General features: G+C 40.5%; 1 protein-coding gene across 2 annotated transcripts in view; it reads right to left on the bottom strand.

Moving 5' to 3' along the window:
- The window catches only part of LOC140355276 (kelch-like protein 29), a 420,755-nt gene that overhangs the window by 59,207 nt on the left and 339,769 nt on the right, over window positions 1–21,779 (bottom strand). For both annotated transcript variants that reach the window (XM_072440142.1, XM_072440143.1), the window contains 2 exons: window positions 19,717–19,899; window positions 7,790–7,970 (listed from right to left, as the gene is read on the bottom strand). In XM_072440142.1, the coding sequence (XP_072296243.1) occupies window positions 7,790–7,970; window positions 19,717–19,899 (364 nt within the window). The remainder of the gene's footprint in view (window positions 1–7,789; window positions 7,971–19,716; window positions 19,900–21,779) is intronic.

Raw genomic sequence — 21,779 nt, 5'->3', positions numbered from 1 at the left:
AAGTCGACGCAATCTCTATCTCCTTTTTTCTTTACCGTATAGCGTAAAACACATACTTTGAAGACGTACAACTACAGCGGGTGGCGGTATATGCACATTTTCGGTTGGTTGGCTGCCGGCCGCCATTGAAAGTAAGACAACAACAACAACTTCTCTTCCTCTCTAGTTTTTTTTCTTTTTTCCTTTTTTGACCGGTATGGCATAAAATACATACTTTGAAGATGTAAAACTACTGTGGGTGGCGGTAAATGCACCTTTTCGGTTGGCTGCTGGCCGCCATTGAAAGTAAGTAGACGTACAACTACAGTACAGAAGATATACAACAAACAGGAAGTGAAATTATACACCTAAAAATGTGCTATTCTGGGATAACACGTTTAACAACTTTTGGCAAAATCTAAATCTTAACTGCATTTTAGTTCAACGAGTCCGCCGACTTGTAGGGAGCACTTTAAGCATTTGGCCATAGCGGTTTACTCCAAAACATAGCGGGCGCTGCAGAGAGAAAAAAACAAGTCTAAAGATGCAAATATGTGCCTGAAAAACAGCCACCTTAAAACCAGAACCAAAACACAGAACTGAGCGAATAACGAAGAAATAACCCAACAACAGACTTATTTACGATCTGGATTGTGCCTGCTCGGTTTGTCACGCCGTCGACTGCCGTGTTCGAAGCGTGTGCGGAGTGACAGAGCGGAGGCCTGTCATCAGCTCGTCTGCACAACGCTAATCCCAATCAGGAGGGAACCGCGGAAAAGGCTGTCGTTTAAAACCTACCGCGAGTTTAAATTGTGTTTTCAGAGCCGTTTTCGTCACATATTTGAGCTTTTACAAAAGGATCTGACTATGATATTTTTGCGATCATCGTTGCATACGTTCCTACAACGACATGCTATCGTTAGAAGAGTGAAATTAATTATAGTTTATGATGTTTGCTGAATACACTAATACAACAAACTGACAGGGATGTGCATTCAGGAGCTCGGATTAGTCATTCATGATACTTTTCTCTTTTTTTCCTTGTAATCCGCCATATTTGTTTTGGCAGCGCGTGTCCCTGATTGGCTAATCCACCTGTCAATCACACGCACACCGCTGACCAGACTCACGTTTCAAGTGTGTATTCTTGACTAGCGAGGCAATGACATAAGTATAAGACAAACACAGAACAAGGGATGTCAAGATGATTCGGTTAATTGATGATCGTGATTACTTAGGTCACAATATAATCATAAGAACTAAAAATAATAATTGTGACTATTTTATAAGCAAAATTAAAGTGCCTCTGACAAGTTGGATGACTTATTGAAGTGAAATGCAGGCAAAATAAATATATTTTCAAATTTGCTAAAAAATATAAAAAATGTAATCACAGAATAGCAATCTTTTTTTAGGTTTATAATTTCACTTCCTGTTTGTGATTTATGACATCACACTAGGAAATTACCCTGCAAAAACTCATCCAATGTCAAAATATACAAGATTGAGAGTAAAAAAAGTAGTCGACTGGAATGAGTGTGATGTCACTTCCGGTTATTTTTCTACAGATTTTTCAACGTTTCTCCACAAATACCCACTTGATTGGTGTAAAATATTTTTATGCACAACAGGTAGTTTTAGTTCAATCTATAGTTCAACAAACACATCTATATTTTAAGTACTTTTTTGTCTGGTTGAATTACAAAATAAGTAAAGTAAATGTGACAAAAACAGACAGTTAAATCACACAGTTAAATCACACAGTTAAATCACAGAGTTAAAACACACTGTTAAATCACACAGTTAAATCACACAGTTAAATCACACTGTTAAAACACACAGTTAAATCACACAGTTAAATCACACTGTTAAAACACATGTAATGACAACATTTCACACAGTCTCATCAATATTCGTCACTAATCGTTATGTTTCCCCCCCACAATATTCGCACCACTAAAATTTGACATCGTATAAAGTATCAAGTATAAAAGAGGTCTGGACCAACAGTTCAAACACTGACTTGTCCCAACTTTTACATAAACACATATTTCTAATAAATATAATTATACATTTTAGCACTGGCAGAAAAAAACATAACAAATTATACGGTAGAAAATAGTTACATTTTGTCCTTTTTTGTTTGGGTTTTGAATACAGTTTTGTGAAGCCGTCAGTCTCTTCGGTGCAACCCGCAGTTAAAATATCCGGTATCATCAGGTAGACAACATAAACGCACCGACGCCGCGGCTTTCTTTGTGTCTGTTTTTTTGATCCGACGTAATTATAGTCGTCGCTCAATCTTTGTCAATCTTTGTCTCTACCCACAATCAAACACTATTTTTCCATTGTTCAAATCGACGGTGATCTAAACCCTTCCCGAGGGACGAAAACACGCATACTCTGCGTTTGTCGCCTTTGTCGTCGCCCGTAGATCAAATAGATGTTTTTCGCGTCTGTAATTTTTGCTTTGTTTACACCAATTGTCCCATTGTCGGCTTGTCACTCATCTGCTCCGCACCTTTTACGCCTCGAACCTTTGGGGAAGGTGAGAACGGAAAACTGTTTGATTGACAGAATGGAGCGACAACAGAAAAATAGTGTTAAAAATGTTTTAATAAATCGCTAATGATGACTTAAAAGGGGAGTCACGCGGCCTCGCACTAGTTTGAGTTTTTGTGTATAAGCTCGGGAGATGAAATGCACAAATTAGATATTTTTTGTATTTCCTTTTTATTTATTATTATTATTATTATTATTATTATTATTATTATTATTATTTATATATGCTATTAGAGTAGGCAGAGTAAGTAAGTAAGCAAGTAAGTAAGTAAGTAAGTAAATTAACAAGTAAATTAATTAAGTAAGTAAAGTAATTAAAGTAAGTAAGTAAGTAAAGTAAGTAATTAAGTAAAGTAAGTTTAGTAAGTAAGTAAGTAAGTAATTAAGTAAAGTAAGTAAAGTAAGTAAGTAAGTAAGTAAAGTAAGTAATTAAGTAAAGTAAGTAAAGTAAGTAAGTAAGTAAAGTAAGTAAGTAAGTAAGTAAGTAAAGTAAGTAATTAAGTAAAGTAAGTAAAGTAAGTAATTAAGTAAAGTAAGTAAAGTAAGTAAGTAAGTAAGTAAGTAAGTAAGTAAAGTAAGTAAATTTAGTAAGTAAAGTAAGTAAATACGCAAGCAAGTAAGTAAATACATAAGTAAGAAAATAAATACATATCACTGGTTAGAGGCACAGGAGACAGGAATAGCCAATAGCACAGGACTGTTTTCCACACACTGTTAAGCAATATGTCTGTACGAGTTGAGAGCGCCGTGCACGCTGCGTCTCCACCTGGTTCTGTACAAGACGATGAGGTGCAGATAGAATTCATTATGATTAAATCTCAACCTAAACATCTGTTCCTGCTGAGTGAGGATCTGCGCTCGTACACCAGAACCAGCGCAAGTGGACGCTCACGGCGCACTCACACCGGGCTTTCTGAAGCATGATCACGGACCACGGCCAAGTGAAGTCATCACCAGGCGCCGTTCTGTCCACCAGTAGAGATGTCACGATCATTAGGTTAATCGATGATCATGATTATTCAGGGCACATTATAATCGTAAGAACCAAAAAGTAATAATCGTGACTATTTTAGAAGCAAAATTCCGTATTTTGAGTTCAATATATAGTCCATAAAATAGACCTAAATGTAAATAACTTTTTTTATTTGGCTCTTTTTGTCAAAATTAACTTAATTTTGTCTTTCAGAATGTAACATTTCGTAAAGCCGATGACAAACCTGAGGAACAGTAACATGTTAGACAGTCTCAATAATCCAAAAAATATTTTTTTGTTACAATAATTGTAACACTAAAATGTTGTATCATATCATCCTTATTCACCAGGCGCGCTGAAGTGCTAACGCTGTAGAGAAAACAACCCCCGCGGCGTGAAATAACTCTAGAGAGTGACTCAAACTGCACCAACACTCAAGGCCTGGAGCCAAATTATAACCGACATTTGAAAAATGGAAAAAATATTCAGACTGAAAACTAAACTTTTTGACAGACTTTGGCGCGGACGTGGCGTAATTTTAGTTTTCTTTATTGGATGTCTTTGTATGTGTGTTTACTGCTCTTTGGTCCGTGTTAGAAATATCTCTAGAGAGTGAAGTTTGAGTCCTGCATCGAGACGCGCTCCTCCTCCGTCCGGTTTTTGGAGCATTGAGAGAAACTAGAATCTAGTGGCTGCAAAGCGGTCCACAGTCTTTATTCAAGGTAAGCGCGGACCAGCAGTGTTTGGAGTTCTTCACTTTTCCCCCTCTAACGAGTAACATGAGGGAATATGTCATAACCCGGCTCCAGGCCACAATTAGAAATACGCCAAACAACAAATACGAAGCCAAATAAAGGACAAATTAAATTTTGCGGTCAATCTCGATGAGGCGAATGCAAAAGTCAGGGTTTGTATGTGTGTGTTTGATCAGAATATGTATGTGCAGTGTAATGCATTGTAGATTAAATAAAATAAGCAAACGAGTGCAGGGCTGGAAACAGAATGAGCGTGTCAGAGCGAGCCAGAGGACTTCTTTGCATCGGAACAGGGCGAGAATATAACTTATCATATGTTATTGCTCAGAATGTGCGCAATAAGACGCAAGATGCAGCGTAAGTAAGTATGTAAGTATGTAAGTAAAGTAAGTATGTAAGTAAAGTAAGTATGTAAGTAAAGTGAGTAAAGTAAGTATGTAAGTAAAGTAAGTATGTAAGTAAAGTGAGTAAAGTAAGTATGTAAGTAAAGTAAATAAAGTAAGTAAAGTAAGTAAGTAAAGTAAGTAAGTATGTGAGTAAGTATGTAAGTAAAGTAAGTATGTAAGTAAAGTAAGTGAAGTAGGTAAAGTAAGTAGGTAAAGTAAATATGTAAGTAAGTAAGTAAGTAAGTAAGTAAGTAAGTAAGTATATATGTAAGTATATAAGTAAGTATACAAGTATCTAATATCTTTTAGAGCCGAGGTGATTGCTGCCATGGGTCCGGTCGTATCTGCTGCAGTAGCCGCTGAGCTGAAAGCAGCAGGAGTAAGCGGAGCACGCATGGATGAAGTCGAGCGGCACGTTTCAGATAATGCGGACGGTCTGCAGACAGTGAGGGTAACGACGCTGGAGTCAGAGAACAATAATGCAAAAAAAAAGCTCCTGGATTTGGAGTCGAGATCACGTCGACCTAACCTGAGGCTTGTGGGCGTAGAAGAAGGAGAGGAAGGGATACAGAAGATTATTCCTGAGCTCTTCGATGGCTCAGGTGTTGGAGTCCCTCCCATCACAATCAAAAGAGCACATCGCCTGGGCAAACCTAGACTAGCTTCTGATAAACCATAAGGCCCGATAATGAGGTTTCTTAACAATCGTGTGAAGGAACGTGTCTTGAAAGCTGCAAGGGTTAAAGGAGAGAGACCTCCAGTACAAAGACAAGCGCGTCTTCTTTGCTCCAGATATTCCATACGAGGTTCGTCAACAACGGCAAAGTAATCATCACGACTTTGATCCGTCCGTGGCAAAAATACACAAGTCTGTTTTTGACGACGTTCGCGTGGGATGAATACATTTCAACAAGCCAGTCAAAAGATAAACACAAGAAATGGGGATAGTATCGAGACGGAACCTTTCATTTCCTTGTTTCTGGCAAACCAAAAATAGAGTCGGACATTTACCCCCAGCCTAAAGCTAGATTGGACTAAACATGTGCAGCTTTCTCCATGGAATTATTAATGCTTTGTGTTTTTGTTGGTAGAAAAACACGCATATCCTCTCCGCAGACCTGACCTGTCCTTTAGAGATACACGTGCTGTGGAACATTGCAGGCAAAGCAATGAAATCAATGTTCTGAAAAGAATGGTCAGGTAACTTCGAGTCCAAAACAAGTTATTTTACAATCAGTCAAGATGAACCACTACAAAACATCCCCACAATGATTTTTATTTTCAATTTCATGCTGGTTGCTTAGGAACGAGGCCATTGCTGCTGCGAGTCTGATTCGTCCAAACTTGTTGAGGTTTGGGTTTGCTTTTATATTTTGCCCTGACCCGGTCTTCAAATACCTGCACATTTCAATATGAACGACACAAGCCGTTTTCATCTATGCAGGATATTATTTTATCACAATGCGCTGCGGTCCAGGTTAGACAGATAGTACTTTGTAAAAAAAATATATATCTTATCTTATGAAAGTGCTATCATGAGCGTATGTATGAGAAGCAATAAAATAATATTGTGTTGAACATATTATAACGAGTCAATAGAAGAGCCTTATATAAGACTGGTGCTTAAACTATAATTATCTTACAAACGCCAACCAAGCGCCATTGTTACTTACATTTTGACAGCAAAGAATGTAAACAGAATTTAAAAATATATTTGTGTTATGAAAAAAAAAATAAAAAATAGAACTAGAAATAAACTGAAAACGATAATATTCCAAATATTCTATTAAGTACAAAAAAAAAGAAAAAAGAATTAAAGTAGGTAATAGTCTCATTAATAAGGTCTCAGGAGACTCAAAATTTGGATAAAACCAGGACTAAACCCAAAACTATACCAGGACTAGATCAGGACTAAACCAAGACCAAACCAAGACGACATTGGGACAAAAATTCACTTAATTTAGCACCGAAGTATGAACGCTGCAGAGAGAACTTTCAGCTTCAAGTTCAACCTCAAACGTGTTGCTGTCATCATCGCTCACTATTCGTCCAAAAATGGCGACATAACTCACTTTCCATACTGACAAAACAAACGTTAATCAACTCTTTTCACTTACAGATTATTGCACTGCATTTCAATTTACGTTTCCCCCCCCCTGTTCCGAGCTGGCACGACGCAAGAGAGAGCGAATGCACAGGGGGGAGCTCTCAAATTAAGAAGATGGAAGAATCAAAAGCGTTTCCATTACGGCGGGGGGGCCCCTCTCCGTCTCTCACGCCCCCGCCATAACGACACTGCGCGGATACATTACGGGGGAAATATCAAATTAGCCGGTTTCATTTGGACGAGCGCGGAGCATCGCGAGCGGCTTCGGAGATCCATTGAACAGCCAGGTAATAAGCGCGTCCGCTCTGGTACACGGGTAATGTCCTTTTGATTACTTTGGTTAAGGCGGGGGGGAGGGGGAGAGTGCGGTGCTGTGGCACAAGCCGAGCCACAAAACTTGTATTATTAATCCAAAAAAGCCAGTGCGAAGGAGAGGACCTCATAAACAAGATGACAGAAACAAGTAAAAAACCAACACTGCATAGTTAAAAACGTGTAATTTGTAAACAAACAATCCTTTTCAAACAAATATACTTTTTCTTTAGTTAATACGCACCAAACACCATGCTGCGCAATTTAAAAGTAGCAAGACGATTGAAAAAGAGAATGAGACCTTGTATAGAAAGAACTGCAAGGGACATTGTTTATTGTCCAATCAAACAAAACAACTGTGGAAACAATTGTCTGACTGTCCCAGAGAATAGTTTGTCTGCCACGGCGCGGTAGGAGAGACTCATTCCGGCTGATTTTTCCTAAAACACCTGAACCCTAAAGACTAACTAACTTTTAAAATGCTGCTAGTGTTATGCTACGTTCACCACTGCCCCCAGAGGTCAGCACGTTTACAGAAGCCTCTCTGATTTGACAGTAGGGCATAAATCAGCCTTAAGTGGCAAACTGTTCAAACTAAAATCACAAACTAACCGCTCCGACAAACGTGCTCCACAAGCACAGCACCAGCTTTCCACATCACATTTCTCAGACTTCCACAGACTAAACCCTTGGGGTGGGCGTAAGCGTCTCTTACCTCTCGACGTGGTCCAGGTTTCCAGACACGCCCAGGCCTCCGATGGCGTACAGCTTTCCGTCGTACACCAGGCTGTTGTGCCGACACCGGGGCACGGTCATCCGGGACACCAGGTTCCAGTTGTCCAGCAGAGACATGTAGCACCACACGTCCGACACCATCACGCCCGACTCTGTGCCGCCTGGAGAGAGGAGACGGGAGACGGCTGAAACGTCTGACAAAAGGAACGTTTCGGCGATTCTTTCCCACACACAAAACTCTGCAGTGGAGAAGGGGGGCGACAAATAATAACAAGAGTAAAGCTTTTAGGAGATTAAAGGAAACTTAAGGCTAAGATAAGTCAATGTGTGTGAGATGTGGGTAGGTAAATGGGTAGTTAAAACTTTTTTTTTTTTAATTAATCAGCATTTTATTTTTTTATTTTATCTATTTAGAACATAAAAAAGTGCACCCAATGTGTTTGAGTCGTGTTGGTCCAATCACATAAATACACAAATATAATTGATTGATTTTTTAATTTTTTCCATTGAGCACCTATACTTTTTAAATACGTTTTCAACAAAATAAAGGTTGAAATGTAGTGAGTGAAGGCTCCTGGCTGGAGAATATTAATGATTAAGTGTGTTATTGATAAAAATCAGCAATTGTTTTTTTATTTTTTGACATTTTGATGTATTAACGTTGCTATCTTAGTTGTTAAAGGTCTTTTACATGCGTGATAGTCTTCATAGTCCAGTTAACCATTATCAATTAATATGGTACAACATTTTTTATATATTAGTTGATTTATCTTTGCAGCTCTAAATATAATACATTGTAAGTAACATTCTGGGCTCCAAAGGCTTTTTTCTCTTAACCTAACCTTTAACCTAAAAAATAGTGAATAAAATTAGTTTTTTTCAGAATTTCAAATGCAAATTTTACACCACAAAAAAGTGCATTTACTATTTTGTCAACATCCTGCAAAGTTTAAGAGAAACATTCAACATTAAAACATGGGCGAAACGTATTTTACAATCGACACACACAATCAACAACACCAACTATTGTATTGAGCGAACGCTATTGTACATTTAATTATTATTTCAGACAAATAATCATATAATAATATCCCATGTCTTTTTCAATACGGTGGCGTTCCCGTCTGAACAGGTGCGCTTCGTGTTGTCGGGAGATCGAAAAATCAGCCCGCCGTCCCGTCATCGCAGTGTTTTTCATCCTCTCCTTTGCCTGGAATAAATGGTCTCTGAATAATAGATCTCAAGGCTCCATTTAGCCATTTATAAATGGTTGTAACCCAATTACAAACAGGGCCATGATTCACACCCGACAATGAGGCTCTATTATGCGGGTAACAAACGGCACAAAAGAAAACACAAAAATGACTCTGAAACTGTGGGAGGCTCGTTTCTCTCCCGCGTTTCCACCTCCTGCACATCACAGCCGGACACTTGCAAACCGATCACAGCCGGACACTTGCAAACCGATCACAGCCGGACACTTGCAAACCGATCACAGCCGGACACTTGCAAACCGATCACAGCCGGACACTTGCAAACCGATCACAGCCGGACACTTGCAAACCGATCACAGCCGGACACTTGCAAACCGATCACAGCCGGACACTTGCAAACCGATCACAGCCGGACACTTGTAAACCGATCACAGCCGGACACTTGTAAACCGATCACAGCCGGACACTTGTAAACCGATCACAGCCGCACACTCGTAAACCGATCACAGCCGGACACTCATAAACCGATCACAGCCGGACACTTGTAAACCGATCACAGCCGGACACTTGCAAACCGATCACAGCCGGACACTTGCAAACCGATCACAGCCGGACACTTGTAAACCGATCACAGCCGGACACTTGTAAACCGATCACAGCCGGACACTTGTAAACCGATCACAGCCGGACACTCGTAAACCGATCACAGCCGGACACTTGTAAACCGATCACAGCCGGACACTTGTAAACCGATCACAGCCGGACACTTGTAAACCGATCACAGCCGGACACTCGTAAACCGATCACAGCCGGACACTTGTAAACCGATCACAGCCGGACACTTGTAAACCGATCACAGCCGGACACTCGTAAACCGATCACAGCCGGACAGTTGTCCTGTTTTAGCAGATTTAGATTCAAGAACATTGCGAAAAGAAGTTAAAATGACTTAAATTCATGATATTATATGCCCTTGCTTCAATTAGTTTAGATTCATATTGGTAGATGGCCCAGATTTTGGTTTAAAAACACATAAAATAAAGTTTAGTTTGACATAAAAACAACAAAACAACAGTCTGAAAAACCTTGAGACAAAGTTAAAATGGCTTGAATTCAGAATAATATAATCTCGCTTGCTTTGACTAGTTTAACTGATGTGGTTAACTAAAAAGTAAAAAAAAGAAAAAAAAGAAACATAGTTTGAAACAAGAACACATCCAAAAAACCTCAAGACAGGTCCTAAAATCTAGACAAAGTTGCAAAAAAAAGGATGTTGAAATAGCTTGAATTTTGAATTCATTAAACTTATTGCTTAAGAGTTTTTCTAGTCAACAAAAAAAGATAAAATAAAAGAAAAACAAAAAAACAAGATGAATAGTTCAGTTTAAAACAATAACAAAAATAAACCACAGTCCAAAAACCTGAAAATAGATCTAAAATCTCGATTATTCTGAAACAAACCATTTTAAGATAATCATTTAGTATATTTTAACATTGTCCTCCTCACCATCGGCAGATTAAAAGTTCTGTCTGTCCCAATTTAATGATAATCTTAATTTCTTCATAACTTTGTGACATGTGAGAATCTAAGCGCAGAGGTTTATCAATTACATGTCATTCACGATCTCTCAATCAGCTTTTTACTCATTTATTTGTAATTTTGAATTCCGTCCGGCAGTTTTAAAAGCAAACTCTTTTGTATCAGAATGTGGTGAAAACGGGTTGAAGAGCGGCTCTGTTTTGTATAAACCCGGCGACTTGATGTGACGGAGGAGATCCACAGGTTAAACATCTCTGCAGGCTTCACGATGCTCTCATGCTCCTGACGCCACAGGAGGAGGAGGAGCCAGGGGGAGGTGTGGACTGTGACATCATGTCGTGCAGAGAAGACGAACTCAGCCAGGAAAGTAATTATACAAATATAAGCCGTGGTGAAGGATCATGGAAAGTGACTCAAACGCGCTCATTTAATTACTTTGACTGTGGCAGATTTTTGGAGTTTATGTGTTTCAAGTAGAGATGTCAAGATTATTCGGTTAATCATAATTGTGGTTATTTGGGTCACAATAAATAATAAAAACATAAAAAAGAATAATCTTGACAATTAAAGAAGCATCTTAAGACATTTTAGTTAAATCTCTAGCCCAGAAATAGGCCTAAATGTATAGAACATTATTTCATCTGGCTGTTTTTGTCATATTTAACTTTTTGTCTCACAGAAAGTTTGATTTTGTAAACAAACTTGAAGAATAGTGACATGTTAAAGAAAGAACATTTAAGATTTCACTGTTGTTTGGTCACAGTCTCAGTCTGAATAATCCTTAAATTGTGATGATCTTTCTCACAATAATCGTAACACACTAACACTGACATTTGATATTGTGAGATCCCCAGTTTTAATTAGTACATTTTAATAACCATATGCCCTTTCCTGTTTTTCCAGCCTAAAAAACTGCGAGTGGAGGACGCCATGTCACAACAACAAAAGTTATAAAACAAAAATGTACAGTTGAATGCTTTGAAGGCCACATATAATGCATTATTTGTATTTTTATTAGCCTCTTGAGTACTTTTACTATGGAATTTCATGTTCTAGAACTAAAAAATGATATAACTTTGTCACAACCTGGGGATTCACCAGAGTAACTGCGCTTTGGCTTCATCTACTAGCTGCAGCGGGAATTACAAACGGTTTAAAGCCGTTTTTTCAAGCGAACCTTGGACTTCCTGGTCAAAGCACAGAATTGTAATTGTAATAATCAGAAATCCCCAGAACAAGTCGGGCGATGAAGTTAACAGCAGTGAAGATTCTCTGAGTCACAGATGGAGAAAACATCAGAGTGTTTTTGACGCTCGGAGGGGAGAGGATTTTCTAACCAGGATTCATCAAACTAGAGTGAACGAAGCTAAATGCTACTCCATGTATATTTTTGATGAGAAAACAACGTTAGAACAAGCTAAAAAAAAGATCCTTTAACGGATCAATGGAAAGTATATTGATGAAGGAAAAAAAAAAATGAAAAAACATGTGTACCGGTAGTTACATTTACTATTTGATTGTACTTTTCAGTGTAGTTTTCAGACTCTACTTCTGCTTGAGTAATAAATTGTATAGTGTAACAGTTCTCTTACTTGAGTGAAAGTTTTGGTTACTGGTCCAGCCTTTGAAAATATCCATGCGTCCAGACTGAGTAGTAGTTTCCCCAAATACTTTTTATTCTTACTCGAGAGACTGGCCACTATTGCACTAAAGTATTTCATAGTAATTAGTGTAAGTCACTTTTCACTTAATAACCCGGAATAGCTTCATCTGCTGTTCTTGGACGACTAAATGTTTGTTGACAAAGTGGCGTTGTATGAGTGGCGGTTTGTGCGGCTGACCCATGTCTGTGCGACCACGCCCCCTGCGCGACCCCGCCCCCTGCGCGAGGAAGGTCATACGGTACGACGCTTGCTTATTGGCTGAGGCGCGATACCTCCGATTTCCCAACTGACCCGTTCTGCTCCCTCCGGACATACACGGCTCCACTGTTCACACTGCCCAAACACACATTTACATTTATATGAAAGATGGGGAGAGACGGAGGGAGAGATGGAGGGAGAGATGGAGGGAGTGAGGGAGGGAGAGATGGAGGGGTAGATGGAGGGAGAGAGGGTGGGTGAGGGAGATGGAGGGAGGAAGGTAGATGGAGCGAGAGAGGGGGAGAGAGGGAGGGGGGCTGAGGGAGAGATGGATAGAGCGATGGAGGGAGGGAGAGAGAGATGAAGGGATGTGGAGGGAGAGAAGGAGAGAGGGAGAGAGAGGGAGGGATAGGAAGAGTGGAAAGGAGAGGGAAAAATAAAAAGAGGAGGGAGTAAGAAAAAAAGATGAGGGAAAAGAGAGATGGAGCGGCCTCTTGCTGGTGCCAGAGTCAGGACTAAACATGGACCGGCCTCCTGCTGGTGCCAGAGTCAGGACTAAACATGGACCGGCCTCCTGCTGGTGCCCAGAGTCAGGACTAAACATGGACCGGCCTCCTGCTGGTGCCAGAGTCAGGACTAAACATGGACCGGCCTCCTGCTGGTGCCAGAGTCAGGACTAAACATGGGGAATGTGTGTTTCAGTTTTATGCAGCTAAAATCTGGAACAGTCTTCTTGAAGATGTGAGACAGGTTCTACTCTGACAATGTTCAAATCCAAGCTAAAAACAGTTTTGTTAAGCTGTGCATATGACTGAAAGGATTATTCTTTGCACTCTTTTATGACTTAAATTGTTTTTAATCAGTTAATTTTACTGTATTTCTGTTGCTGTAATTTCTTTGTGATTTGAATGCATTTTTCCTGTTGTGTGAAGCACTTTGAATTGCCTTGTGTATGAAATGTGCTCTACAAATAAACTTGCCTTGCCTTACAAGGTTCAGCAACACTCATTTCTACTGCATTCCTTCATGTTTGCAATCCTTCATAAAAACGGGTTTTGACGATTCAAAATATTCAATCAAACGTTCAGTAAAACCTGAAGTACGTAAGATAAAGGCTTCAGAGTTTGACAGATACGGTATAAAGAACCGCCGGCACCTCAAGGCTGCGTGTTTTCAATAACAACCACATCATTTACACGATAATTCACTTCTTTCGTTACCAATATATTTTCCCAATATGTTGTGTAAATTACTGTCAAATGTCATAGCTTTAAGTCATATGGGGCAAGTTTGAAGCAGATCAAATAGACAATATTGAACTAGACGCTTCAAAATTTTCCAGAGAACCGATCGGATCAATATCGCGAGCGTTCGATATTCAGACAAGAGAGGGGGAGAGAGGGAGGGATAGGAAGAGAGGAAAGGAGAGGGAAAAATAAAGAGAGAAGGAGGGAGTAAGAAAAAAGATGAGGGAAAAGAGAGATGGAGAGAGAGAAACAGACGACACATTCCATTGCATTTCCTCTGTGCAATGTCAAGTCAAGGTCTGACTTTTCATGTTTATAACGGGTTTTATAACAGTTTTATAACAGACTCGTACAGCGCGACTGTGGACCTGTTCATGACGTCAAATATCACAATTGTTGTTGAACTTTAAACTGCATTTAAATATCATGACAGGTCCATACAATTCACTCATTTTGACTTTACTTGGTGTATTTATACCTGTTGTACATGTATATATTAGTTTTACACCAAATGAGAAGGTATTTGTGGAGAAAATGTGTAAAAATCTGTTGATAATGACAGGAAGTGACATCATACTAGGGAACAGGGTCAAAGTTTATGTAGAATTTTAAAAATTAATTCATTAAAACATGAATTCGCTCAAAATAAAGTCGCTCTCATAATTATCTTTCCATTTATCCCAAAAAAATAAAAACTGACATTAGATGAGTTTTTACAGGGTAATTTCCTACCGTGTATGTCATCAATTACAAACAGGAAGTGAAATTATAAACCTAAATGAGCTGTTCTGGATACATTATTTATAAATTAACACGTTAAACAAGGACAGTTTAAACACAGAGGACACACACAGTCGATCGGACTCCACATTTGGGAATTGCACACGCCTTTTCTCCCTCGAACGCATCGCCGCGGCCGTAATTGGACAATCGCACAGAGCGTGCTATACAATCACACGCAGCTTCCCCGCACAAAGCCCTTCGCTTGTCCGTCCAGAGTCGCGCAGAGGGAGTAGAAAGAGTGAAGTAGAAGAAAGTAGAGTAGAAAGGGTCAGGCCCGCTCTCGAGTCTTCGGCGGCTTCTCAAAGGTCACGGGACAAAGCGGAGTCGGGCCGCGGTTGCTTTGACTCGGCTACTTAATGAAAACGTCTCGCGCGGAAAAAGAAATGTCAAGTGTTTCGCGGCTTTGTCGAAGGGTTACCACCGTGATGGAAAAAGATGAGGACTTTTGCGAGATGCGCGGCCCGATAGCGCTTTCCTGGAAGAGTTGGTTTAAAAACGCTGAACCGGAAGAGTCGGAACTTTTGCCCAGTCGCATTTAGTGTTCATCCGGTGCTTGTATTTTCATTCAGAATTTGGAGCGTTTCCATCATAACTGACATATGCACCATGGAAAAAATAACCACCAGACTCAACTTGAAAATGGACTAATTCAAAATGGAACTCATACTTCCTGCCATATGAGGCGTTAGCCCCTTTTTCCATTAGATGCTTGTTACTTCACTATCTGTAACTATCTATAACACTTACTCTTTACATATTCTGAATTCCCTACGGTCCTACCCTTTTTTTATGTTTAAATTTTTTGAATTAATTTTGTATTATTATATTTTTATTTTAATCTTCTTTTATTATTTTTGTATTATTATTTATATATTGTTATTATTATATATTTATTTGTATAGATTTTTTTATTATTATTTATTTCTATCCCCTATATTATTATTATTATTATTATTATAATAATTATTATATAAGCATAAGAGAGAATGAGTGTGTGTGAATATAAGTCTGTGCATCCATCCATCCATCCATCTATCTGTATATATGTATATATAAAAAAGAATAAATAGTAAAAAAATAATAATTTGGAGCATTTAAAAATCCAAACTCTGCTACTTTCCATCATTTACAAAGTATTGCACACAAATGTAATAACTCTGGTGCTATTTAACGTTGTGGCAGTTTACGGACGCGTGGAACCGGAACAAAACACTTTTAAATGAGTCTTAAGTGCTGTTATTAATCCGGCCGAGCGCTCACCCAGAACACGGGACAAACGGATCATAAAACCAGCTTTAAAAGTCTCTGTCAAAGTGGAAACAACAATCATAATGTGGGCAAATGTTTACGCCACTCAAAAGTGTTTTGACAGGGCAAAAGTCGAGATCATTTAACGCGTTTAACTGCACATTTTAGTCCAGGAGTAAATAAAATTGAACTAAACAACCTAAAACTATTGTTACTAAAATGGAACAAACTCAGAACAAAATCAGGACAAGAAAATGACTAAATCAGGACCAAAGCTGGACCAATGTTAACAGTATAAAGCTTTTTTTGTCTGATTATTGTACGGGTTTTTATTTCCTTTCCACATATTTCCTGTTTGTTATAAGGAATTGTATTTATATCATATTTTTGAGACCTTGTGTCCAAGCAATTCAACATTGTTTAATATATATATAAACTTAGTAGTGCAAAGTGTTTTATATCAATAGGACCAACGCTTATTTGACAGATATTTCATTCATCCGTTAATTAATTCATTCTTACTGTTCTGGGAGTGTCCCGTTGCGCTAAAATATTAGGACAGAAAATAACAAGGCAGACTGTTTATGACACCACCATCTCACTCAGTTTCAATGTTCGGGCCTAAAACTCCTGCCATGGACTCAGTGGATGGATACCTGAGGACTGGATGGACACTGTAACTGACATACAGACAATGGACAAAAATCACATACAGACTGAACATGGTAAAGGGCAAATTTAACATAAATTGGACAAAATGGGGCTCATATCATTAAGAAAATTGCCCAATTACCCCATCTAGTCTTTTTTAAATTATTATTTGGTCTTTGTTTGTACATATGAATTGTGTGGGGAAAAAAATTAAAAAAATAACATGCGTTACGTAAATAAATAAAATAAATAAAATATCGTAAAATAAAATTGATTAAAAAATTCTAAATTGATTGAGAATAAAAATGTAATTTTGACAGCTTGCCTGAAGCTTTCATTTGCTTCAGCTTTAAATTTCACGTTTGACAAATATGCACATTTGAAACCCGTAGCATTCTAGTGTGAAGCTGTCGTTCCTTGTAAAGCAAATGTACAAAGAATGTTTGAATCTCTCCATGGCCTAGCACCAAAGTACATCTTGGGCATGTTAGTGCCATATGAACCATCTCGGACTCTGAGGACCTCAGGGACCGGCCTCCTGCTGGTGCCAGAGTCAGAACTAAACATGGACCGGCCTCCTGCTGGTGCCAGAGTCAGGACTAAACGTGGGCCGGCCTCCTGCTGGTGCCAGAGTCAGAACTAAACATGAACCGGCCTCCTGCTGGTGCCCAGAGTCAGGACTAAACATGGACCGGCCTCCTGCTGGTGCCAGAGTCAGGACTAAACATGGACCGGCCTCCTGCTGGTGCCAGAGTCAGGACTAAACATGGGCCGGCCTCCTGCTGGTGCCAGAGTCAGAACTAAACATGAACCGGCCTCCTGCTGGTGCCCAGAGTCAGGACTAAACATGGACCGGCCTCCTGCTGGTGCCAGAGTCAGGACTAAACATGGACCGGCCTCCTGCTGGTGCCAGAGTCAGGACTAAACATGGACCGGCCTCCTGCTGGTGCCAGAGTCAGGACTAAACATGGACCGGCCTCCTGCTGGTGCCAGAGTCAGGACTAAACATGGACCGGCCTCCTGCTGGTGCCAGAGTCAGGACTAAACATGGACCGGCCTCCTGCTGGTGCCAGAGTCAGGACTAAACATGGACCGGCCTCCTGCTGGTGCCCAGAGTCAGGACTAAACATGGACCGGCCTCCTGCTGGTGCCAGAGTCAGGACTAAACATGGACCGGCCTCTTGCTGGTGCCCAGAGTCAGGACTAAATATAAACCAGCCTCCTGCTGGTGCCAGAGTCAGGACTAAACATGGACCGGCCTCCTGCTGGTGCCAGAGTCAGGACTAAACATGGACCGGCCTCCTGCTGGTGCCAGAGTCGGGACTAAACATGGACCGGCCTCCTGCTGGTGCCAGAGTCAGGACTAAACATGGACCGGCCTCCTGCTGGTGCCAGAGTCAGGACTAAACATGGACCGGCCTCCTGCTGGTGCCAGAGTCAGGACTAAACATGGACCGGCCTCCTGCTGGTGCCCAGAGTCAGGACTAAACATGGACCGGCCTCCTGCTGGTGCCAGAGTCAGGACTAAACATGGACCGGCCTCCTGCTGGTGCCCAGAGTCAGGACTAAACATGGACCGGCCTCCTGCTGATGCCAGAGTCCTGTGGTGCCAGAGTCAGGACTAAACATGGACCGGCCTCCTGCTGGTGCCAGAGTCAGGACTAAACATGGACCGGCCTCCTGCTGATGCCAGAGTCAGGACTAAACATGGACCGGCCTCCTGCTGGTGCCAGAGTCAGGACTAAACATGGACCGGCCTCCTGCTGGTGCCAGAGTCAGGACTAAACATGGACCGGCCTCCTGCTGGTGCCAGAGTCAGGACTAAACATGGGGAATGTGTGTTTCAGTTTTATGCAGCTAAAATCTGGAACAGTCTTCTTGAAGATGTGAGACAGGTTCTACTCTGACAATGTTCAAATCCAAGCTAAAAACAGTTTTGTTAAGCTGTGCATATGACTGAAAGGATTATTCTTTGCACTCTTTTATGACTTAAATTGTTTTTAATCAGTTAATTTTACTGTATTTCTGTTGCTGTAATTTCTTTGTGATTTGAATGCATTTTTCCTGTTGTGTGAAGCACTTTGAATTGCCTTGTGTATGAAATGTGCTCTACAAATAAACTTGCCTTGCCTTACAAGGTTCAGCAACACTCATTTCTACTGCATTCCTTCATGTTTGCAATCCTTCATAAAAACGGGTTTTGACGATTCAAAATATTCAATCAAACGTTCAGTAAAACCTGAAGTACGTAAGATAAAGGCTTCAGAGTTTGACAGATACGGTATAAAGAACCGCCGGCACCTCAAGGCTGCGTGTTTTCAATAACAACCACATCATTTACACGATAATTCACTTCTTTCGTTACCAATATATTTTCCCAATATGTTGTGTAAATTACTATCAAATGTCATAGCTTTAAGTCATATGGGGCAAGTTTGAAGCAGATCAAATAGACAATATTGAACTAGACGCTTCAAAATTTTCCAGAGAACCGATCGGATCAATATTGCGAGCGTTCGATATTCAGACAAGCTCGAAACATCGTCCTCTCGCCACGGCGCCAATAAAAACACATCCAAGCGCGGGTAGTTTCCCTTTTGCCGTTACCAGAGCCGACTAAAACAAGGAAATGTGATGATGATGAGAAAAACAGCAGCACGTTATTGATCTCAGTCCAATATTTCTGAGCAACCGGACAGTGACAGTGGTTTGCCTCCTGCTGCCACAGTTTCTCCAATAAATTGCATTTCCTTGTGAATAATGGGCAAAAACGTGACACATTTTCCCAACATAATTCCCTCCAAAACCAAACAGATCAAGGATGATCTTGAGCTTCATCAGATCTAGTACAAGACCACGTGGTAACATAAAGAACAAACTATTGTTTTGTTGTATTGAGAGTTCGAGCGACAGTAATGAATCTTAAATCGAGTTTGAAACTTTTGCATCGCGACGACACCGAATACGTGTGTGATATTTGCCTGGTTCTCTTCTCTTGCTCAAAGCGCGACCGGAGAATCGGGACAGTCCTAATTGAATATATCATATAGATCATGCAATTTAGAAATCCTGCTAAAATCAGACTAGGCTAGAGCTTTGTTCATTACACTGAGATTCACAGGAAAAAGAGGGACTCGTCTTCTTCCTTGCTAAATTACTAAGCCTGAATCACTCTGTGCAAACTCTAAAGTGTTACCACGCGTTAAAGCACAAGCACGACCTTTACAGCGCTCGTATTCACAGCACAACTCGTATCGAACGACCCCAACGTGTCACTGCTCGGCTCCTATAGCAAAGCACACTTTTCTGTTTCCAGCTCTGACGGACTGTGAGCGCCCGCCCGCCTCACATCGCAGACTCACCTGACAGGTAAATGTTGTCCCCCGCCGAGATGACGCTGAAGAACTCGCGGTCGTAGAAGGGCAGGCTGGCCAGCGGGTACCACTTGCTGTTCTGCGGGTTGAAGCAGGTCACGGCCGTCAGGGAGCGCTGGCTCATCCCGATGCTCTGACGCCCGCCCACCAGCACGACCACCTCCGCCACGCCTACGGGACACATGGGAGAGAAGGTTAGGGGCGGGGAACACAGGCAGAGGGGCTGGGCGGAGGATAGGGCGTTAGGCGAGTTCACGTGTGGTTCTCAGTTACTAAATACACTCCACAAATAACATGTAAAAGCCATTTAAATATACTATGTCACCCTTTTGAATGTAGGCATTTTAAATAGATTTATGGGGGATTCTTACTCAAAGCAACATGTCACTAGCCTCTTCATCATTATTTGGCCAGAATTCATTTTTTGTCTACACTCCCTGCTGCATCTGTAGGTGTCATTGGCTCTGTATACAAAATGTACAAAAATATATACAGCCAAAAACACTTGACACTTAAAAATCATCTTTATGAGTGAGAAGTGTTTTTGTTCTTTTCCTGAAAACAAAGGCCTGTATGCTGTGAGGCGACAGGTGCGGTGTGTAACTGTCTGGAGGTGGCCGGGTCAAATGCATGATTCCATGGGAACAGGAAGTTAAAACCATACTTGGGAACGTTCTCCATGGAGATAGAAGTTGTATGCCATACTGTGGGATATTACGGCCAAAGGAAGAACATTTACAAGTCAGGTTTGTGGACCTGCATAAAAAAAAAAATAGGCAACAAAAAGTAATGTGCTTGGGCTGTAAGTGTACATACAGGACAAAACGCAAACTACAGAAAACGTAAAAAGACTTCCACAAACTTCCACACATCTACACAAACTTACACACGTTTAGGCAAACTTTCCAAAAATTACACATATTTACGCAAGCTTCCACATATTACGCAAACTTCTGAAGTTCTTGGACCAGACCGCTCAGTTGTTTCGATTCAGACTGCACTTTTTGAATTTGATCCCATCGTTTGGAGAGAAATCGAGTTTCCCCGACGACTTGACGACTCAATTTCAGAAGCACAGAATTCGCATCAGATTTGTGTATGTCGTTTTTATTATCTTGTTCGTTCAAGGCCACATATCAGTGTCCACAAGAGCGATGAACAGAACTCCTGCATGCCGGATGTCAGAAGGCCACAATAAACACGGATTCTAGTTTAAGAGAAAAATAAAGTCAAGAGAACCGAGCCGTGAGTACAATAAACACTGTATTAAACATTGGCTTAGGCCCTTTGGAAGGTAAACATTCTCAGAACGCAACCAGTTATTTTTCCCGCCACAACCTCGACAAGCCATAGATTTTAGATTGTTGTTGAACTGTTAAGAATTCAGCAGGCTTTCATCGATAAACATGTCTAAAACTGCAAAACTAATGCACAGTAGTGAAGTTTCCTTTAATCTTAGACAAAAAACAAATGCACGATGGAACATAACGGTGGAAATTCTTGTTTAAGTGTCAAAATTAAAATATGTTGACCTGGTTTATTGTTGTTTATTGTACCAAAAGACGTGATTGTCGACAGGCGATTGACCTTAGAGCCATGAGCGTAATGTGGTGGGGTCAATAGCTAACAAATAATGATAATTTTCAACATTTGTGGACAATATGTTTGATATTTTTTTCCAAAAACGAATACTGTTGAACTCTGGACGCTGGTCAAAGGTTAAGTTTGCAGCAACACGTCCCAAAACGAACAATTCGACCGTCACACTAGTGTCAGAAGTGAGTTTGCTTTTTAGCATCGTAAAATCTCCATTGGTTTAACTGAGCTTTCTCAAAAACAAACTTCCAAGCTCCAGTGATGCGTTTCAGATTCCCGTTTTACGCAGCATTTTGAGCACTTTTTACCCCAAACCCTGCTCGCCACTTGAAATTATGACATCATCAAGTTGTAAAATGTGCACTTAACCTGTTCTGCGATACTATTAATAATGCCTTAAGCCCAATCCGGACTAGATTAGTTTAACCTCGGGACATCTGTCTGAGCATCTGCAC

Source organism: Eucyclogobius newberryi, unplaced genomic scaffold, assembly GCF_026437365.1.
Source record: "Eucyclogobius newberryi isolate DKJ021-1_F unplaced genomic scaffold, fEucNew1.0.hap1 SCAF_1, whole genome shotgun sequence".
NCBI lineage: Eukaryota > Metazoa > Chordata > Actinopteri > Gobiiformes > Gobiidae > Eucyclogobius > Eucyclogobius newberryi.
The sequence above is the reverse complement of the archived record's forward strand: the minus strand, read 5'-3'. Positions and strand labels throughout refer to the sequence as shown.